Source organism: Ambystoma mexicanum, chromosome 4p, assembly GCF_040938575.1.
Source record: "Ambystoma mexicanum isolate Mex_15411 chromosome 4p, UKY_AmexF1_1, whole genome shotgun sequence".
Taxonomy (NCBI): Eukaryota; Metazoa; Chordata; class Amphibia; order Caudata; family Ambystomatidae; genus Ambystoma; species Ambystoma mexicanum.
In genome coordinates, this window is record NC_090927.1 from 667,840,323 (window position 1) to 667,861,810 (window position 21,488).

Below are 21,488 nucleotides of genomic sequence, written 5' to 3' on the forward strand. Positions count from 1 at the left end.
GAACCGTAAGAGATACATGGAGAAGGCCAAATCCCAGACAAGAAGACTGCATTGTGTTTCAAAGGTGCCCATGACCCTCCTGGGTGAATAACAGAGTTGGGGAGGCAAGAACAAGCCTATAGTATTACCCTCGACTCCTGAATTAAACGGCAAAGACAAGAAAAGAATGCGCACAGCCGGTGAGTTGGCGAGCAAGATAAAAGACTGGTGTGTATTAAAGAAAGGTTAAAGTGGCAACCATATATCTTACAACTAAAGGCAGCAGGCAGGTGGATGAGACGCGAAGAAAGGCAGACCTGTGTTGAACTTGAAATTACTGAATCCAGTGAGACAGAGTAGCGGAGTGGTCCGGCGAAAAGAAGTAGCCCACTCAAAAGTCTCAGTGAAAGGTGAGTTTTTTTTGTTAAAAAGCAACGAAGTGAATGACCTTTAAAAGGCATGATGATCAAAATTGACCCTGGCAAAAGGGGAAGTAGAAAATGAATATAGACCAAGAAACACTCAGGCAAATAACACAACAGTGCGAGCTGAAGGGAAAGTTGAAGTGGTCCTGCAGAGGTCTATAGTAAAAGCCTCAGAAATTCGAAAGTCTTTGACATCAGGAAAGGGTCAGAGCCCGACTGAGGGAGATCGGAAGTGTGATAAGTTAGGGAAGGGAACCGCTAACAAAGGTGAAAAAGGCTTGTGGAAGGGAACCCCTACAAGTGTTGTGATTGAGACCTTCGAGCCCAACAGAGGTAGACTCATGTGAACTTTTGGTTTTACTTTGAGAGGTCCACGCCCATTCGAGGGAGGCCTGTGTGCACTTTTGGTTCAACTGTGAACCCTTATGTTGAATGTTGAAAGAACTTTTGGAATGCTGGAAAAGTTACTTTAATATGAAAGGCCAGATGGGCCTCGATTCACGTTTTGAACTGCTTTGTTTTGAGCAACGGAGCCAGAGTGTGTCATCCTGTCTACGGGGACCACCTTTCTCTGTGCTGTCCAACGTGGGGAGGAGAGCTGATTCAGCCACTTTGATACTTTATATTGTCCCACTGATTTTCTTTGCATACATATTCCCCTTTGTACACTTTTTGTATAAGAGAATAGGGCAGTCATTAGGTTTTGTAGTATAGGCCATTTAGATTTGACAGAGACTGACTAGGACTGTGTTTTCATTATTATTTGATGGTAGAGACTACTCCAATCTTAGCTATAGGGCAAATTAGGAGTTTTTCCAAGAGAATTGAATACAACTTTTACAAATGTTACATTTTGTGTCAGTGTCATACTTGTGATACCATGCCACCCTTACAGTGCCCAGTTGTCCAGATTCCAGAATCAGGTCCATCGCAGCCCAGAAATGTAAACTAGCTAGACCCAGACCCAAGAAAACAATGCCTGAACTGACCTCTACACCTGCGACCCCTGGGCTTCCTCCAACAAAACCAAGGAAGGAATTTGGGAGGCCTGGCGATTTCAAGATCTCATATGGTAGTCCCTGAGTGAATCAGAGTACAGGGGTTGAGTAAACATAACTGTTTTGGCCCCCCTGTTTCCATAGGGTTGTTTGTGTGAGGAATTGGACCATACACATGGTGAGTTTGCGCTATCCTGGCCTTTTTTAAAATTTTAAATGAAATTGAATGATGGTAAATTAACCTCAGAAAAATGTGTGAGGCTAATCCGCACACATTTTCCTATGCTCACTGCATGACATTCACATAGACCCATGTACTCTGGGTGAACACAGCCTATAGGCACAGTCCCCCTTGTCATATTTAGTTGGGATCTGACAGGTGGAGTACAAGAGGCATCTGCAGAACAGGGGGCAAACCTTCCCCCTGCCATCGCCAGTCTAATTAACTAACAATGGATCTATGGCTCTACCCCGTCCTTTTGTTGAGCCCTGAATGTGGTGGCAGCAATTAACAAACATACTAACAGAATGTACTTTAAACAGACCCACATGGGCCTGGCTGCAGAGGTTAACAAAGGAGACAGGAAACACCAACAACCTTTCATATGCACTGTGTCAACCTAAATCCACCTCCCGCCCTTGGTATTGATTGATAGTGAAATGTCATGTCTGGGACTGCATGTATTACAATAGCCATACCTGCAGGGACCCCATTCAGAAGGTATGAGTATGTGGGCTGATGTCACAAGAAAGCCTGGACTCATCGCAGCTTCAAGGGAGACCTGACGCGTTAATCAGGAACCACAGATAGCTCCATTGACCAGAGAGACCCTATGATCCACAACAGACAGGAAGATGGGTGGGACTTAGTATTAGATGTTTTGACCTCTGGTTATGACCTCATGCATACAGGACATTGTTGGTGGGGAACCAGGATTGGTATATTAAGGTAGGCTTAACCTACATCAATCCCTGTGGTCCATTTGGCTTTAAAAGAGGGTCGAGCTAGTCTTTTGGGAAGATCATCTGAAGACTTCCCAAGGACTAGAACTAGCAAGAAGAACTCAGCATTGCAGCCTGGCTGAAGGTACAGTCTGCCTTACATCGTCTGCCAGTTAAGGAAGGCCAGGGCCTGCTGCCAGATACCCACAGCTGTCTCCCATCTTGAACTCTGTCAGAAGCTGCCAAGCCCCCTGAAATAGACTTGAGCCTGTCGAGCACCAAGAACATCTACAGCACAAGGTACATTGTGGTTCTGTCCCCCTGGTCCTTCTCTGAAGGCCCCTAGTGACATTGTATGACCCATTGCTGCCTTTGTGTTGAATCCAAGTATACTTGAACTATTGCAATTAATTACTATACCGACTACCCTCCTGTCAGTATCCAGACTGAATCCCTTTTCCTTCTTTGAAACAGTCTGTCCTCTGCATTCCTATACAGGGTGGGTTGTAATTTGTAGTGTGCTAGAACTGTCTGTTGTGATAATAATAAAGTAGATATTTGTGTACGACCTTGATTGGACAGTCCATTTTATCATTGGGTAATAATTGTATTTTCACTGTGTTGCAACTAACCAACGATCCACAAGCTTGCGGAGATAAGCCTGCCGTTCCATCAGCGTTACCAAAGATTGGACAAGGAGGTTTATAATTTGCTTGTGTTTCCAATCTGTTCAGATCCCTTCTGCTGTACTAGAGGTGTGGGGCTGATTGATGGTTTACAAACCGATATTCATCTCTGCACCGCTGGTGCCTCGAAAGTTGATTCATCACAGTATGGGCATAAAGTCCCATCCCTATTGCTCCCTTGCCTAGACTTGAGTGTTTGTATTATGACGAGAAATCTAGCACAATCTCTGATCTGGAGTACATTTCCACTAGATGAAGAATAAAGAAGACTTGGAATGTACCTTCGCAACATCAGGAGGTGCAAAATATGCCATCACAGCTGCACTGGAACTGCCATAACATGCTTGGCAGAACCAAGCAATACAGGTACAAGGGTCATACAGAGGATCATACGTAGATAGATCATCCAAGGTTCAATGCCTCAGCCAATGCAAAAAATGCATGCAACGGAGGTGTGTGGGTCAGACCTGCAAAGAGCAACGTGAAAGGATAAACCTACATAGATACATCATCTCAAACCACAAAACAGAAAAAACAGGCATTCAATACCTCAAACAAGATGGCCATTTGTTAAGGAAACTATTAGTGATGGGTGTAAAAGGTGGACTATCAAATTCCAAACAGAAAGATATGAGAGCTCAAATACCTGAAGACACTTAACCTAACAGACAGTGGTTTGAACATAAATATTGGTTTTATAACACACTTTGGGCTGTGTTTTCAAGCCTCCTGTGTCAATCTTCCTGTCACGCACGGCGGTCGCTGGCAGCTGTGGAGACGCTGGCGCTGGAGCGGCCATTGAGAAAGCCATTACGCCGCTGTGCGTTCTCCAGCAGCGGTCTAGCTTTCCGCCTTCTGACCAGCGGCGTCCTTTATTACGAGCGCCAACCCGGAAGTCCGCGCGTTGCAACCTATTCGCGTTAGGCTTCCGGGTTGGTACGCTCCAGTCCTTTCTTCTGAGCCTTGCTATCCTCTTCCTTCTCCAAGGAGTGATCCAAGGAAAGTGTCTGCCATCCTAGACTGGCCCCCACCGACTTCTTTGAAAGAAGTCCAACGGTTCCTGGGACTAGCCAACTTCTATAGGAAATTCATCGGACATTTTTCACAGATAGTGCTGCCCATTACCTCATTACTTAAGAAGGATGGCAAGCCGTTTCACTGGTCTGAACCAGCGGATCAAGCCTTTATTGATTTAAAGAGGAGATTCTGTTCCGCTCCCATTCTATCTCAACCCGATCAGAACCAGCCCTTTATAGCAGAGGCTGATGCCTCCGCTAACGCCTTGGGAGCGGTACTTCTTCAACTCAAGGAGGAACAGGAACATCCTGTTGCATATCTTTCTAAGACCCTTTCCGCAAGTCAACAGAACTACTCTGTTATCGAAAAGGAACTTCTGGCTCTTAAGGTGGCTTGTGAAGAGTGGAGACACCTGCTTCAAGGCGGAGCACATCCATTTACTTTACGTACGGATCATAAAAACTTGAGGATTCTCAGAAATATGGAATGTGTCAACTCAAGGCAGGTTCGCTGGGCGCATTTCTTCAGCCAGTATGACTTTGCTATAACCTACATTCCAGGCACCCAAAACAGCCTGGCAGACGCCCTGTCTAGGCGTCAGACTTTCGAACACCACTCTCCTTCATTAAGTCACCCTATGTTTCCCCGGAACAGAATAGTGGGGATAGTCTCTTCGTTTCTTCAAGAGGTTAAGATGGCAACCCAACCCGATTTGGCAACCACTGTGCCGGGTGACTTACATCCTCACCTTCGTTGGTCTAAAGGTCTTTTACTGGTGGGACAACGTTTATACATACCCTCTAGGTCCTTACAACTTAAGGTTCTGGAATGGGGCCATAACCATGTTACCGCCGGACATAGGGGTGTCCGAGGTACCATAGAGTTAATCTCTCGCTCTTTTTTTGGCCTTCACTTTCTCTCGACGTAAAGCAACACTGTAGAACGTGTATGGTTTGCGCCCAGAATAAGAACTCCACCCACAAACCCTATGGGTTGCTGATGCAACCGGACTTGCCAAGCCGGCCATGGTCCCAAATATCCACTGACTTTATAGTAGACCTGCCCCGATCCCAGGGTTTGACCTGTCTCATGGTTACCATTGATACCTTCACCAAGCTGGCCCATTTCACAGCACTGCAAGGAGTGCCGTCCGCCACCGAGATGGCCGAAGTTTTCCTTAGGGATATCTTTAGGCTCCACGGTCTGCCCGATAAGATCATTTCTGACCGGGGTAGTCAGTATACCTCTCGATTTTGGGGCGCCCTATGTCAACGATTAGATATTAAGAGGGCTTTGTCATCAGGCTTCCATCCTCAGACTAATGGTCAGACAGAACGCCTCAATGCCTCCCTTGAGCAATATCTCCGATGTTATGTCAATAAGAATCAGGACAATTGGGTGAGCCTTTTGCCCACCGCAGAATTCGCATATAACAACGCGGTACACTCGGCAACGGGACTCAGCCCTTTTTTTTGTTCCTATGGCTTCCACCCTCGCAGTATTCTTCCGGTTGTTTCCTCACCCACTAATATACCCACCATTGAATCCACCTTAGACCAAATAACCACAGCCCACACTACCGCCCAACAAGGTTTAGTATCTGCCAGACGCAGGTATAAGGATTTGTCTGATCGAGGTCGTTTACCAGGTCCCGATTGGCAGGAGGGCGATCGGGTCTGGTTATCTACTAAATACTCGCCCAGATGGGTACACCCAACCAAACTAACCCCCCGGTTTATCGGACCCTTCAGAATAACCAAGAGAATTAACCCAGTGGCGTACAAATTACAACTCCCCAAGTCCCTGTCTCGAGTACACCCGGTCTTTCACTCCTCCCTTCTCCTTCCAGTCGATCCAGACACCCCTGTTAGGAAGACCACAGGGATATTGGGTAATCCCAAGTCTATACCAGAAGAATACGAGGTATCTGCCATCTTAGATTCCAGATATCGCAGGGGCAGATTGGAATATCTTGTGTCTTGGAAGAACTATACCAGTTCCGAGGATTCTTGGCAACCCAGGTCCTACGTACATGATCCTCAACTGGTCAAGCGTTTTCACCGGACACATCCGGGAAAACCCGGAGGGTTCGGATCTGGAGGGGGCATACTGTCACGCACGACGGTCGCTGGCAGCTGTGGAGACGCTGGCGCTGGAGAGGCCATTGAGAAAGCCATTACTCCGCTGTGCGTTCTCCAGCAGCGGTCTAGCTTTCCGCCTTCTGACCAGCGGCGTCCTTTATTACGAGCGCCAACCCGGAAGTCCGCGCGTTGCAACCTATTCGTGTTAGGCTTCCGGGTTGGTACGCTCCAGTCCTTTCTTCTGAGCCTTGCTATCCTCTTCCTTCTCCAGTCATTTTGTCCGTCTTGCCTTGTCTCCCCGGCTCTCTCGTTCCTCTCTGGCTTCCCTATCCCATTTCAGTCCTCCGGTTTTCGCTTCCTTAGGCTCTCACCTTTTCCCTTTCTTTCGTCTCTCCCCTCCTACTCCCCCAGAGGAGTTTTGTTCATTTTTATCCATTCCAATAATTCCGAATTGGTATCCTGTCGGCATCCTGTCACCATACCCAAAAAGGAAGGGGTTTTTTGTGCCTGTGGGCTTTTTCCCCTTCACCGGTCTGCCCCGGTTCGGGGGCCCCCCTAGGCCCCGAGTTAGAGGGGCAGGGTGGCTTCCTCTCGAGGCAGACCCCATCTGCATTCCAGAGAAGAGACCTTAAGGATTCGGAGATTTGGACTCCCAGCAGAAGAGGAGACTGCAGGTGAGCATGAGGGCTTAAGGGACACTTGGGAAAGCGGTGTGGAACCAACTGAATCCGGGAGTGATTGTGACACTTCCTTCTAAAACAACATGAGTAATTTTAGGAAACTAGAGGGACCCATCTTCAGGCTGCCCAAGGCTAACTTAATGGTTACTTGTTAAAACGATTATTTTTTTGCTAAATGCAACTCTCAGAATGTGTACTGATTCCAAAACCGTATGTGTCCCCTGCTTCTTCCATGAGGTTTATGGTTGTTTTGATTAATCAGCAAATCCAGATCCACAATCCATGCATACAGTTCCTTCAGCCAATTAAGTTTAAAATGTTTCCTTTTTCCTTCGATTTGAGAATGATCTGTTCTGTGGCTTTATTTTACTAATCCTTTCACTCTGCAACATCAGATGAAAATGTGTGTGGGAATTTGAATCTGTATGCTTTGTCGCATCAACGCAAATATTTTCAGAAAGGCTTCTAAAAGGTATCAAAACCTGCAACCTGTATGATTCACACAGTGTTTACATGTTCTTTGCACTTCAAAATGAACATGCATGGAAAGATAACATGAAGAGTGTACTTATTATATTATATGAACAAATGTTGTCTGAAATCATTTCATGTACTAAGCTGCTATGCTTGAGCTGCCCAGGTTGTGGTACTTGTAAATTAGAATTTAACCAGAACAAGACCTTGCAGGACATATAGCTAAATAACCCAGGAAAGGGGTGAAATTAACAATTTAAGACCACAAACTCACAATTATTAGTCATGTCTAATTTAACTGTGACTGCATGTTGCCACTGAATTCTCCTCTATATTTAAGGCTAGACAGCACTTTTGAAGTTTAAACAGTCCATCCATTTGATAAAATATACTGTGCAGGGAAAGAGTGTGGGTGATGTGTTAGTCCAGATGGGAAATCAAAGAAAATCAAGTTTTGATATTTTTTATTGCATTAACTGAAAATATCATGCTGAGATGGTAGTTCCATTAGCTTTCGAAGTCCCAGACACTTCTTCATCAGATGGTGGTCACATGATAAATGGGCAACAAAGAGCTGTGTATGTGATTGTCTTTGCTGCTCATTTATTGTGTGCCGCCATCTGATGCAGATGCCTCTGGGACTTTGAAAGCTAATGGAGATACCCTCTGAGTGTAACAGTTCAGTTATTCCTATACCAGGTGGTACAACTTGGATAGAACATCCTGAATGTGCTCTCTCTCACCCCACTTCACAGATCAAACAAAGATGTTTTTTTTTAACTAGCCCATTTGATATCATTCTTTGAATTACTGTTCTTTTCAACTTCTTTCTCATGAAGGTTTTCTGAACAATTGGAGAGTTTGACATCTATGCCAGATGCATAGCAGACAACTGTGGAATACCTGCCAGAATCCACCCAGTTCCAGTGTGAATCACAGTTCTGGGTGTTCTTATGCATCCAAATTCCATAATCCAGTTCTTGAATAGGAGTGTCTCATTCTGATTCCAGAATAGGTATTTCCCACGTTTAGCTTTCTCATTATGGATGGTATTAACTGCAAGCCAATTAATGTGGTTACCTGTTTAGATGGAGTGCCTGGAGCTATGCTGCATGTTTACATTGGGAATATAACCTGCACTGGTAAACTCCACAACATTCATGTACAACGGGCTGTACTCCTTATGCATCCCTTACACGCGTGCAGTAGGGTGCAGTGCTTGGTGGACACGGCAAAGTTATAAATGAAGCTGTTTTGGGCACTCGTATTTAATATCATGTTTGGTTATTACAATGCGCTTAATACCCCGCGTGGACTCGGGGATCGAACCTGCATTGCTCTGCGTCGTCGTGTTTCCAAGGCGAGCGTGTTGCCCCTGAGCTATGCAGGAAGACTGGGCAGTGATCATCATAAATGGAAGTTACTTTGCACCCCCTGAAAGACGTTGAGACAAAAGACAACACCACCGAGGCAAAGAAGCAGGGGTGCATCCTCCGCACAGGTGAGAAGCGTTAGGGAGTCACTAAATGGAAGATGTGAGGCAGTGGGAGTGCATGGGGAGTGATTGTGTCTTTGTCAGTGGGTGGCTGCTTGTGTGTGCATGGTTTAAACACCAGGAGTGGATGTGGTACATAGGCACATGATGGCAAAGTCTGACAAGGGGGAGACATGTTATCATATGATGACACTTTCTGGAAGCGAGAGGATAATACTCAGGCATATAACACTACAGTTGGGGGGTAGATGGGCATATGAAGGTAATACCTTGGATGTGGTATGTGATTGCAGTTGCATGAGAATTTGATATCACTGTCTCTTTGGTGGTGAGTAGATGGCATAGGTTAGATCTACTCGGAATGCAGGGTGCTTACCTAGATATTTTATGACATGATCACGCATATGTGTGGGAAGGTTATTTGGACATATATGGAATTACCTGTCACAAAGCGAGAGAGACCTGGGAATCTGACTGCCATATCTGGCTGAAGAGTTACCTGAGCATGAATGGACACTACCCGGCATGTCATTTGGTGGGGAATAGATATGCAAGAATTGGTACTGCCCAATATGTGGGGTTATCTGGGCATATGATGTCATTAACTGGCATATGGGCTGCTTAGGCATTAATATATTAATATCACTTCTAGGCATGCAAGTGTGGGTCTTTATCTGGAAAGGGTAATCGAAAACTGGACTTGCAATGTGAAAATTGGCTCGCAATTTCCTACAGGGCAAAGTTAAGCTGGCATGGCAATATACAAACTGACAAGACAACATGTACTTAACTGGGGCAATTGGATTATTGACATGGCAATTTAGAAAAATGACATTTGTCTGGGGGCAATGGATAAAATGGTATCACAATTGTCTGGGAAGTATAAAAACTTGCCTGAGGGTCCTTAAATGGGGCAATGTGAAATTCTCCGGGTGATGTGGAAACAATGATGACAATTTCATTTTTTTTTTCAGCTCCATGTCAATGACAATTTATTTTGTAATTTTTGGGGTTAGGGATTAATTTTGAAACTGGCATGGAAATATTTGCTTACCATGTGCAGCATGAAACAGACAAGTATGGGGCTGACATTGCAATTTTAAACTAGCATGGCAATGTTGGAAAAGTACAATTGTGATCTATGGCAATGCAGAAACTGTGCTAACATTGTTTAAATGGGACATTGTGAAACTCTAATTGTGATTTTAAAACAGCCCTGACTATTTTATATGGCCTATGCAAAACTGCTATGGGCATTTTCTGGAAGTTGTCTGCAGACCGGAATGACCATATGTACTGAACTTGAACTGATGCAAGTTGAAATTGGCATGGTAATGCGGAATGTTGCATGGCAACTTTCTAAGGGTGATGTAAAAGCTGACATTGCAATGTTCTGGGGAAATGTAGGAGCTGGCATTAAAGCATGTGTTTAAATGGGCTTAGGTAAAAATGGCACAGAAAAGTGTAAACCTGCTTAACAAGGGCTAAAGTGAAACTGGGTTGGCAATTTCCTGTGGGAAATGTGATGCTGGCATGCCATTTGTAACAATATCATGGCACTGTTGAAACTGGCATCTACATTTTCAGGGTCCATCTTGAATCTAGCCGGACAATGTGTACTTAAATGAGGAAAATGAAAATGTCAAAAATATGTAAACAATAAATTGACAATTATCTGAGGATAGATGAACATTGCAACTTGTATGGGTAGTGTACAAACTGACATGAATGTATGTACTTAATTGATGCAAATCCAAACTGGCATGACAACTGTCACACCAAAGCAAAAGTGGCATGGCACTTTTGGGGTGGGCAACGTAGGAATTGGCATATCAGTATGTTTTTAACTTAGATAATATCGAATTGGCCTTACAGTGTGATTACTTCCATGCCAACATGAAAATTAACAGGCTGCAATATTGAGTTGAACTCTGAAACACTTAAAATATTTAAAAGAGTCATATTCAAAAAAACACTCTGGCTAACAGGGACACCAGCATTTACATTATAAGCAGCCCAGTGGAATATTTGAGCAACACTTGAGATTACTGGTAGCATCATGGAATAATTGAGTATCACTTCTATATACCCTTTGGGATGAGCCCTGTCATATGTGGGAATACCTGGGCAATACAACAGCAGTTTGTATAGTAGTTTATTTCCTTACACATTATTTTCGATTTGGTAATAACTAGCACATGCACAGCGGTGTGCACAATAACTCCAAGTGCAGTAGTTAATATTCATTGTATTTCCACTTGCATATGTTTTGTGATTGATGTTTTTCTGTGTGGGTTAGTGGCACATAGCATCGTGCACTGTTTCAGTGGCACAAATATCTGCTAACTGTCCATCCGATGTTTCTATCTGGAGCAACATTTTCTGATTTTCACAGGCATGATTTTTCCTACTGCAGCAAAATGCTTCCTTGTACTATGGCAGAGCAGGCCTCTAAAGTTTGGGAAGGTCACCTGTGTTCTCCTTCAGAACAACCTGTAAAGAACAAGCGCTTTTCATCCTTTTACCGAAAGTAAAATAAGCCATTTCAGCTAAGTCACACACGCCACAGTGATAACCAGTAGCCATCACTAGAAGTTTAAGTTCAGTGCCATATGAGCAAGGCATTGTGGTTATGCAAATTAGTTGAAATGCAAGCTTTCCCTTCAGAAAATCGTCTTGGTCTTATAAGGCAGTGCTATTGTATATATAGCTTTTTCATCTGAATACAGGCAGTTCTAAAGGATGCAGACAACTGCATACATGTTTCGCCCTTATTTGGGATCATCAGTGTAGTGTAGTCTGGCATTCTTTTATGAAAAGATATCCTCTAATATGCATCATTTGGTTGTTTTTCATTTCAAACTTTTCTGAAGGTTACTAAATCCTATTGGAGCAGGTCAGGGTCACATGGTGCACATGCCCTGAAGTGTATAGTTATGCACAGTATTTTTGAATGATCTCAACTATTAGGACAAGTGATAGGATTTGTGATGCCCTTGGCAAAGTGGCATTGTGCATGTCAATTATGTGCCATTTACACCTTGGAGGGGTTTAGCTGGAGGGCCAAGTCTCCCATTCCCCGGTATGGGGATTTGGGTGCCTTCCTAGTATTGCCTTGCCCTAGTACCAATCCTGTTTACAGGGCCAGTGTGACATGTGCTACTGGTAAAAAATATGCATCTCATCAACATCTTTCTTTCTGTATTGCCTAATCACACCAGAAGACATGAACCACTGAACTTGGACAAAGAATTGTGGCCTTTGGCTGAGTGCACTCTGCAAGAGGAGTCTAAGGCTTGTGCTAAGCAGCAGGATAGAACTCTGTGAGGCAAAAGCAGGGAATCTGGCCCTTGCCCCAACCTCCTGACAAATGCCGCACAATGGCCCTGAAGGGCGATGCCCTGACAGGCAGAAATCGCAACAGGCCTTGGAGCACAGCACCTGAGGATGTTAGAGTGAGGTGTGACGTGTCGATCTGCCCTCCAAGGCGATTCAGGCAACCGTAATGAGTGGAGCTTGCAAACTGCCCCCTCTTCCTCGTATGCCAATTTGCAGATCATTCTTTTTTTGTACATGAGGTACAATGTACCTGTCTGAGAAAGCGTGGGGGTGCTGGCAGTGGCAATGTGAGACAGTAAAATGGGGCCTGTCTACAAGAGCACAGCTGCACGAGTACAGGTTGTTTTGCACTTGTGAGGCCTACTCGCCCTCACCCCTGACTGAATGTCCTTCTCTAAGCGCTCCCATAAACTTACACTACACAGACAAATCCCCCACAGATGGAGACAACAGGCCTAGCTCTTAGCCCATCGACAGTAATCGTGCCATGACTAAGCTCTCCTCTTTAGCCCTATCACAGCCTCCCACAACAGCGGCTAACCAGACACAAAGTGCTGTAGTCTATCAGACCTTAGGGTCTTCCCTATGGATAGCATACTCCTGTCTCCGTCAAACCCATAGAAGACAGATCGGCACACAGGACCCAAGTATTACCAACCAGAGCCCATCAAAACCACAGGTTTCGCCCCTAGCTCTCATGCTATCCCACTAATGACACCATATCCCGTTTTTCTTAAAGAGCCATGGACAGTGAGGCTGCCAAAAATGGAAGGAGGTTGCTATGCACGATCACTTACAAACTCACTCTCCTATAGTAGATTCAAGACCTTCCGGTTTGTATTGGCAACTGATCATCCCTGAATACCAATTAGTGTGGATGGCAAGAGGAGAAGGGGGGCAGGATAGACATCACTCAACTGGTCTTCAAAAATTAGACGCCAATTGAAGTGTATCAAATTACCTACACGTACTTCAAACCGGAATTTTCCTGCACCTTGGTGCTGTTTATTTCTCACTATTGTCACTTTCAGAGTCATACACATAACATTATTTTACCACAACTGTAAATGAGACCCCTGGCACCTTCATCAGGTATTGGACACAGCAATCAGCGCCACGTTCCTCCAGAAAAGCAAGGGACTACTGAGGAGAGCAGTGGCGTAAAAAGGAGTGAGGCGCGGGGGTCTGGTCACCGCCTGCAGACTAACATGAAACATTTTGCTTTGTGCAGTGGAAGGGTTGGGGGGGAGGAGTTCCGTGTTTTCAGGATTGCAAACAGTGCCGACCATATGACACTTCCCTCAGTAAACTCGCCTTGTTAACAGCAGGGGGACATTTTTTGAAGGTTATGGGTCTGGGGTCTGGCGTCTTGTAAAGCGAGTGCGCATGTTTTTATTGAAACAATTAGAGCCCTGTACGTGGACAGCCAGTAAATGGCGCCATTTCACCTCAGGGTGAGCAGCCCGAGCCCGCCCAGCTCTCCGCACACTGCCCGGCTTGTCTGCACACCAGAGCCCCGCCCTTTCACGTCACACGGCCAGGACCAAAGTCCCACCTCTCGCACTCCACACGCCTCCTCCCCTCCCCAAACAACCAGGTACCAAACTACGAAGAAAAGAAAGTGCGCACAGTACTCACATCAGCACCCGGCTCTCCCGGCAGCCCGGGGGCTCCCGCCTTACCCGGGTCCCCGTCAGGACCCTGCAATCGAAATGCGCAATGATTATTGATTCTGCGAGGCACGTTCAAATAGAAACTGTATATAACGCTTTACAACAAGAATGCTGATTTTCTCGCTTTCACTTACCCCTGCGCCCGGGATGCCATCCTCGCCGCGGTCCCCCTATGGAAAGAAGCAGAGGGATACAGTATGAGTGGGGCCCGGCTCCTGCGGACGCCTTATGCGCAAAGCGCAATCAAGGCGGATTCTGGAAAGCGCAGGGTTGTGGAACTTCTGAGGAGGGTTTCGCAGACAGGTGTGTGATATGTAAAGCCATCACATCCAATAAGCAATGGGCAACGTTTGTAGATGAAGATTGTAAACGTAGCATGAAGTGGGTGAGAGTGTGTGTGTGCGTGTGAGAGAGAGAGCGCGCGAGAGAGGGGGGGAGGGGGGGAAGAGGACGAGACGAGCGAGAGATTGAGAGGGAACATGTATTTTTGTGTGTGAGTAAAGGAGGGAAAAAAGAAAGAAAGAAAGAAAGAAAGAAAGAAAGAAAGAAAGAAAGAAAGAAAGAAAGAAAGAAAGAAAGAGAAAAGAGAAAGCAAGAAAGAGTAAATAAGGGAGAAGAGAAACAATTGGAGAAAATAAAGGAGGAAGAAAGAGCAGTTAGGGAAAGTCAAGAGAGGAGCTAGGGGCACCAACAGGTAACACGCGAATAACAGGAGAGTGGCGGAGGGAGCGCCCGCCAGGCAGAATATGAAAGAGCAGAGCAGGCATTAGGCAATGAAGAGACCATGGCACGAAAGTCGGGTTGAGAGAGACTTACATCAATGCCATCGATGCCAGGAACTCCTGGGGTCCCGGGGGGACCTTGCAGCCCTTTGGGTCCAACGGGGCCTCTCTGCCAAGGGAAGCAGACAGAGCATGGCATAGGTTAGACCTCCAGAAAGACTTTCCTCTGTAATCAAGTTGCCTCTCCGGCAGCTCCGCCTATAGACTCCTGCAGACACAGAGCATCACTGACTCGCGTGGCACTTCCCACGGGCGGGTGCAGTAATACAGCATAACACACCCCACCGGGCGCTTCACCTAACTCAAGCGGTGGTAGCCCACCTCTCCCTTCTGTTGCTGTGGACTGTGGAGGTGGGGATGGGGCGCCTGAGCTGCATGGGGAATGCAGCAGCCGGCTAACAAGCGGGCCCGCCATACACACTCTGTCTGGGGCAGAGTGACTGGGTTTGCGTGCTTTAGCAAATGCAGTCCAGTCAAACGCTTTGAAACACATGTTTATAGGCGCTATACAAATAAACTATATCATATTCATATTATTTTTATTAAAGGATTTCACACTTTTTCTTGACACTTGACCGCCCCCAGACCAGGGGCCCTTAGGACGCCTCTGTCCCTGGGAAAGTGCTGTCTGTCACATGAACCCCCCCCCTCCCCCCCGAGAGGGCACCGTGTGTGGGTACCCCACAGAGTCCCCACAAAAAAGGCCTATAGGCCTATATTCCCTCCTGGCCCCCATCCCCGCACCTCCACCTCCTAGACTTTTCCCAATCTGCCCAGAGAGTGGACTCACACAAAGGGGGCCTTTGTGCAGCGAGGTGAACCCCCCCAGCCCCGCCTGGCGAAGGCTGGTTGGAGACCTCTCATCCAGGCTCCCCTAGCCCACCACCCCCTCACAGCCATCATGGCGCAACAGCCCCAAAAGGTGGGAGGAAAGGCCCCTTCTCTGCATTCCTCAGTCTCCAGTCCCCCAGCCCGCATCAATATTAATAATACATAAATAGCAGCAGCCGCCGGTCAATCTTAAAGCTTAACATCTCCATTCCAATACACGCTTCATATTGAATTTCATCCACGACATTATACATAGTATAACAGTGTGCCAACGTTCTACTGCCATCACCTGACATAACATAGTGCCACAGCTATCGACTCAGGAACATCCCCCACACCCTCACCCTGCTGCTTACCCCTTACGCCTCTTCCGTGCCACCCCAACCCCATCAAGCACACCTCTCCCAGGTCACCCCATCCCCATCAAACACAACTCTCCCGGGCCACCCCATCCCCATCAAGCACACCTCTCCTAGGCCACCCTATCCCCACCAAGCACACCTCTCCCAGGCCACCCTATCCCCACCAAGCACACCTCTCCCAGGCCACCCCATCCCCATCAAGCACACCTCTCCTAGGCCACCCTATCCCCACCAAGCACACCTCTCCCAGGCCACCCCAACTCCATCAAGCACACCTCTAACAGGCCACCCCACCCCCATCAAGGACACCTCTCCCAGGTCACCCCATCCCCATCAAGCACAACTCTCCCAGGCCACACCATCCCCATCAAGCACACCTCTCCCAGGTCACCCCATCCCCATCAAGCACCACTCTCCCAGGCCACCCCATCACCATCAAGCACACCTCTCCTAGGCCACCCTATCCCCACCAAGCACACCTCTCCCAGGCCACCCCACCCCCATCAAGCACAGCTCTCCCAGGTCACCCCATCCCCATCAAGCACAACTCTCCCAGGCCACCCCATCCCCATCAAGCACACCTCTCCTAGGCCACCCCAACCCCATCAAGCACACCTCTCCCAGGTCACCCCATCCCCATCAAGCACCACGCTCCCAGGCCACCCCATCCCCATCAAGCACACCTCTCCTAGGCCACCCTATCCCCACCAAGCACATCTCTTCCAGGCCACCCTATCCCCACCAAGCACACCTCTCCCAGGCCACCCCATCCCCATCAAGCACACCTCTCCTAGGCCACCCTATCCCCACCAAGCACACCTCTCCCAGGCCACTCCATCTCCATCAAGCACACCTCTCCCAGGCCACCCCACCCCCATCAAGCACACCTCTCCCAGGCCACCCTAACCCCACCAAGCACACAACTTCCAGGCCACCCTATCCCCATCAAGCACACCTCTCCCAGGCCACCCCATCCCCATCAAGTACACCTCTCCTAGGCCACCCTATCCCCACCAAGCACACCTCTCCCAGGCCACCCCATCCCCATCAAGCACACCTCTCCCAGGCCACCCCACCCCCATCAAGCACACCTCTCCCGGGCCACCCTAACCCCACCAAGCACACATCTTCCAGGCCACCCTATCCCCACCAAGCACACCTCTCCCAGGCCACTGCAGCTTGATAGAATAGAGGGGGCCCTCCCACCTTGCCCCCATCCACACTTTCAAAACAAAAGCACAGATGTAAAATAAACGCGTTGTCTCTTCTCGTGAAGCACGCACATGCCGGCTGGGTGCAAAGTGCAGAACAAAGACGAATGGCACCATTCGTGTCCACAAATCACTAAACCAGCAGAATGCATGGCACCCTGTATGACATGCGACTCCCCCAAAACGAAGAGAGGCGGCACAGAAAAGGAACAGCACAGATGACAATTCTCAAAAGAGCGGGGCACACATGGGGGAACCCCCCACTTCCAGACAGGTAGGTGTATTCCCTCCAGCGGAGCAGCTCCCCGTTCTATGAATACAGTAAGCGTTGGCTTGATGGGGTCACTGGCCCCTGAGTGCAGTGCTGGAGGCCCAGCGGGTGGTATCATACGGAAAGCCACTGCCGCCAGAATGGAGTCCGGCTAGTGAGCGAGTGCTGCCCCCTTCACTTCACAGACCCCCGTATTTCACTCACAGCCCGTTCCCATCCCCGCAATTGGCAGCGGGACAGTGCCCCTGTTTAAAGCACCCCCGTGTCCCCTCCTAATGCCCCCGCCAGGCAGCCCTGCGTTTGATGTTGCGATGCCCCGAGTCCGCAGCTTAATCCTTACCCCCACAGCTGTCTGGCCGATCTGAAAGAAAGCAAAAAACAGGAAGATGGCATCAGACTTACTTGTGCCAGGCAGAGGCAGGTGATGTGCAGAAGTACCCAGAGCAGAAGCGGCCCCCCGTCCCTGGCACAGCCGGCCATGCTCGCACCAAGAAGCAGCGCGGGTCCCCTCCGAGCCCTCAAGCCAAGCCCCACAACTGAAACTCCTGTGTGTGGCAGGAAGGTAAGCCCTGCTGCCGGCCTCGCAGGGACCTTATGTTTATTAATGGACCCTGGGAAGGGCTGGGTGATTGGAGGAGGGCTGGAGGGTGGCGGGGCGGGATTCTATGACAGCACACCCTTAACCCCTTGCGCTGCTGAAAGGTGGCTCAAACCTGTCACTCCAACCCTGCATGCTGGACCGACCACCAGGGGCTGGGCATCACATGGGCATCTCTGGGGCACATGCCGATAAAGGGGTTAAAAGTCAGGAAGCGGTGTGCGCGCGGCTGCTGGTCTATGCGTTCTACCCATACCTGGCTGTGCGTCCTGCTAGGGGGCACCACGCGGGAGGGGGCGGCATGCAGAAGGGGAAGCGCACACTAAATAAGGCAGTGCAGGGCGCCCTGCACACTCCCGCCCAGGGAAGGATACTCACAGCTCTCCTGGCGGGGAGTTCAAAGCAGGTCTCCCTCTGGGCTCGCAGGGGGTCGCAGTGCAACAGCATCCACTGGAGGTCAAACTGGGGCAGAAAGAGAAAGGCAACACGTCAGTATTCCGGGCCCTGGGGCCATGCCCGCATGCCTACAGCACTGATATTAAGAGCAGTCTCCAGAAAGGCCCACCCGCTGTGGCACAGTTCCACGCAATAAACCGGACATTTTTTAGCGAGCGTTTATGGCTAAAGTTGTGTCCATTCTTGGAGCTATAAACGCCAAGTGCTACTATTACTCAATACCACCCAATCAGAAGGATGAAAGCATTAGCAGGATTCCAGCATGAGATTGATAGTATGGGCAAAGACACAAGGCGCAAGCACATAACACGCGGAGCTATCTGAAACAGACACTCCGTTCCCTTGTGACAAGGACGGAAGCCCCCTTCTTCACAATAGCACATTTCGCCCAAACTATAAACACTACAAACCCCCAGGCCTCCAGCCAAGGGGAAGGAGTTTACCTGGGAGGGAAGAAGTGTGCCTGCGAATAGGGTTTCCTGGACCCACACACAAGGTCGCACTCAGCAGTATAAAGCTCACATTTAGCATTATTATATATGGAAAATGAGTAATGACTTTCATTTTTAAACGTTATTTTAGTATCACCATTCGTTTGGTGGACTACAATGCCCACAAATCATCAGTATAAACGTGGCAGCCCGTTATTTCGTTCAGGGTTTCTACTACCGACCCGTGTTCAGATAATGACATCACATCACGTGCATACGCTCTCATGTTGGAAGGGCGTCCGATTGCTGCTTGCAGATGTGACATTGTGCAGCAGTGTGCGTGTGAGACGTGGCAAGAGTGGGCGTGGCTGGCCGGCTCTTCTCCTAGTGAGGGCACTCCATGCCATACAGGCTGTGCCAGTACGACGAAGTCACTGTGACGTCACCAACACCCGAATTCCTGATAAGGCACTCATGCAGGTCAAGACAGCAGCAGGTTGTGCGTGTGGTTGGAGCAACATCTGTGACCCCATCCAGGTGGTTTCAAGCCCCACTCTGACCTACGCATCTCCTGTAAATTGAGGGGCATTTCTTAATTGCTGTCACCTGCCCGCTTGGCAGATTAGCCCACCCCTTCACTGTCCATGTCTCAGAGTCTCATTCCCTTTATAACACATAGGAATCTGGGAGCTCTTGGCCTGTATTTTTTTTTTAATTGAAATTTCAGCTGAAATGAATCAACTTTTTTTTTTCAATTTATGATAATACCTTTTTAACATGAATAAATACAACAGATATCTAAAAGAAGAGATATTGACATGAATATGAGTATCATAGGCTACCAGTGGAAAGCAAAAACCAAAAGAAGATTTTTCAACCAATAATCAACACTAGGTTACAGAAAGAAAACATTCTACGTTTGCTTATGCAATTCACACAAATAATAATGATCTCTAACCAGTTGTCATTCTGCACCAATTCATCAATTCATCCACTTTCTTTTTTACAGATTCCATTAATCATGCAAATGTAGGGCATTAAGAACATTCACTGATGCAATGAATAAGCTCATGGTGGCAGAATTAAGTAAAAACGCCCATCTAAAAATTGGCGGAACATTTGCCACTGCAGACATGTGCTTCACATAAAACTTATTTCGTAATCAACATAAAGCTACACATTCAATAATAACATGTTCTAAAGTTTCTTTTTGTGATGGATCACTGCAAAATCTACAGAAGTTTTCAGTCATGGCAATCAGTGTGCGTTGAGCTAGAATATCACGAGTATGCCAAAGGTTGAGTCGCATTCTCAGAATTCCCATGCGCACTTGGGGCGATGGAGATTTTAACAAATACGGTTCCGCACTCCCCATTTTCTTATCACCATATAGCTGACTGAAAAAATGCTTATATTGTAGGCATAATGCACGAGTATTAATCCAGTCGTGGAGAAAGATTTTCATTTTTGCCCTTACAGGATTTTGTATAAGTGTTTCGAGATCAACATCTGCACTGGTCATAATTTGATAAACATATTTGGTCCATTTCTGGACAAACAGATGAGTTGATGTAAACAACTGTGCAGATACGGTAGCTAAAATCGACCCTTCATTGGTATTCACAAGACATTTTCGAAATAACGCACATAATTGCCAATGATATTTTGCACTTAGTGAAACAAGACCTAGCTCTTATATCAAACATGGACCAGGTGTTGATTGTGGTACATAAGATTCTACTCCAACATTTGAATTCTAGTTTATCTAGATCTTTAATATTGGTAATAGCTCTTGCCTCTAGCCTATACAATAAGACTGGTGTTACTTTTTGTTGCCAAAAGTATAATGCAGGGGTGATAGTAAATTTACCGTATTTATTGAGAATTAGTTCAGTTTGAGATATTGCCGATGTCAAGTTGTTTTGCAATGTCTCCAAATGCTCTATGGAAGTTGAATTTGCTTCAAATTGTGATCCCAAGTTTTTATAACAGGGTACAATGTCTAGAATAATATCCTTCACCATCCAGATATATTTGGTTCTGTGAGTTGGTTTAGGGTTATAGGCTACTTTCTGGGATTTTTTTACATTCATCGACAACTCATTCTCGTCAAAGTAAGTAGCAAGAGTGGAAATTAGCTTCTGTAAGCCTGTTGGAGTCTTAGAGACAAGCTCTTGGCCTGTAATACCTCTGGCCCAATGTTAGGAAAGATTTCTAAATTGTAGGTAATTTTCCTTCCATGTGGCAACCCCTAAACTTTTTGCTGTTGTTTTACACCCTGATCTAGACTTTGCCAGAGAAGCGCAGCCTTCCGCCTCACTCCTCTGGGCTTTCGCTCCATTCTTACGGGGAAGCTGACATGCCCTTAAGACAGTCAGTACCGGGAAACGTTGTTTTCCGTAGTTCTTTTCTCATGTTGCAGCTTTCGCGCAACATGGCACAAGAGGGCACTGTAAGCTAAGTTACTGCTCTCCTGGGTCTCTAGTCACTCTACAGGCCCTAGAAACTCTCATTGGATTGTTAACGAACGGTGCAAGTGAATCACGGATGGGACTGGTGGCAGCAATAGTTTCTTTGTGTTTTGAGCTCCTTTTGGCTGTTTAAGCGTGTTTCTCGCGCTTAGCCCAAAATGGTGGCCTGGCTTCCAAAATGGCCAGAACACGAGGTTCTTTGTCCTGCCCGCTGACCGTCTTGCCCCCTTCAACTTCCCCAGGACGAGCCGACCCGGGGCCTTCCTTATTTGGGCATGTACTTTCC

General features: G+C 47.3%; 1 protein-coding gene across 1 annotated transcript in view; it reads right to left on the reverse strand.

Annotated features, from left to right (window-relative positions):
- The window catches only part of COL9A1 (collagen type IX alpha 1 chain), a 334,451-nt gene that overhangs the window by 128,790 nt on the left and 184,173 nt on the right, over window positions 1-21,488 (reverse strand). Inside the window, exons 6-10 of the mRNA XM_069606207.1 lie at window positions 18,223-18,306; window positions 17,587-17,607; window positions 14,606-14,680; window positions 13,924-13,959; window positions 13,755-13,817 (exon numbers count right to left, since the gene is read on the reverse strand). Coding sequence (XP_069462308.1) covers window positions 13,755-13,817; window positions 13,924-13,959; window positions 14,606-14,680; window positions 17,587-17,607; window positions 18,223-18,306 — 279 coding nt within the window. The remainder of the gene's footprint in view (window positions 1-13,754; window positions 13,818-13,923; window positions 13,960-14,605; window positions 14,681-17,586; window positions 17,608-18,222; window positions 18,307-21,488) is intronic.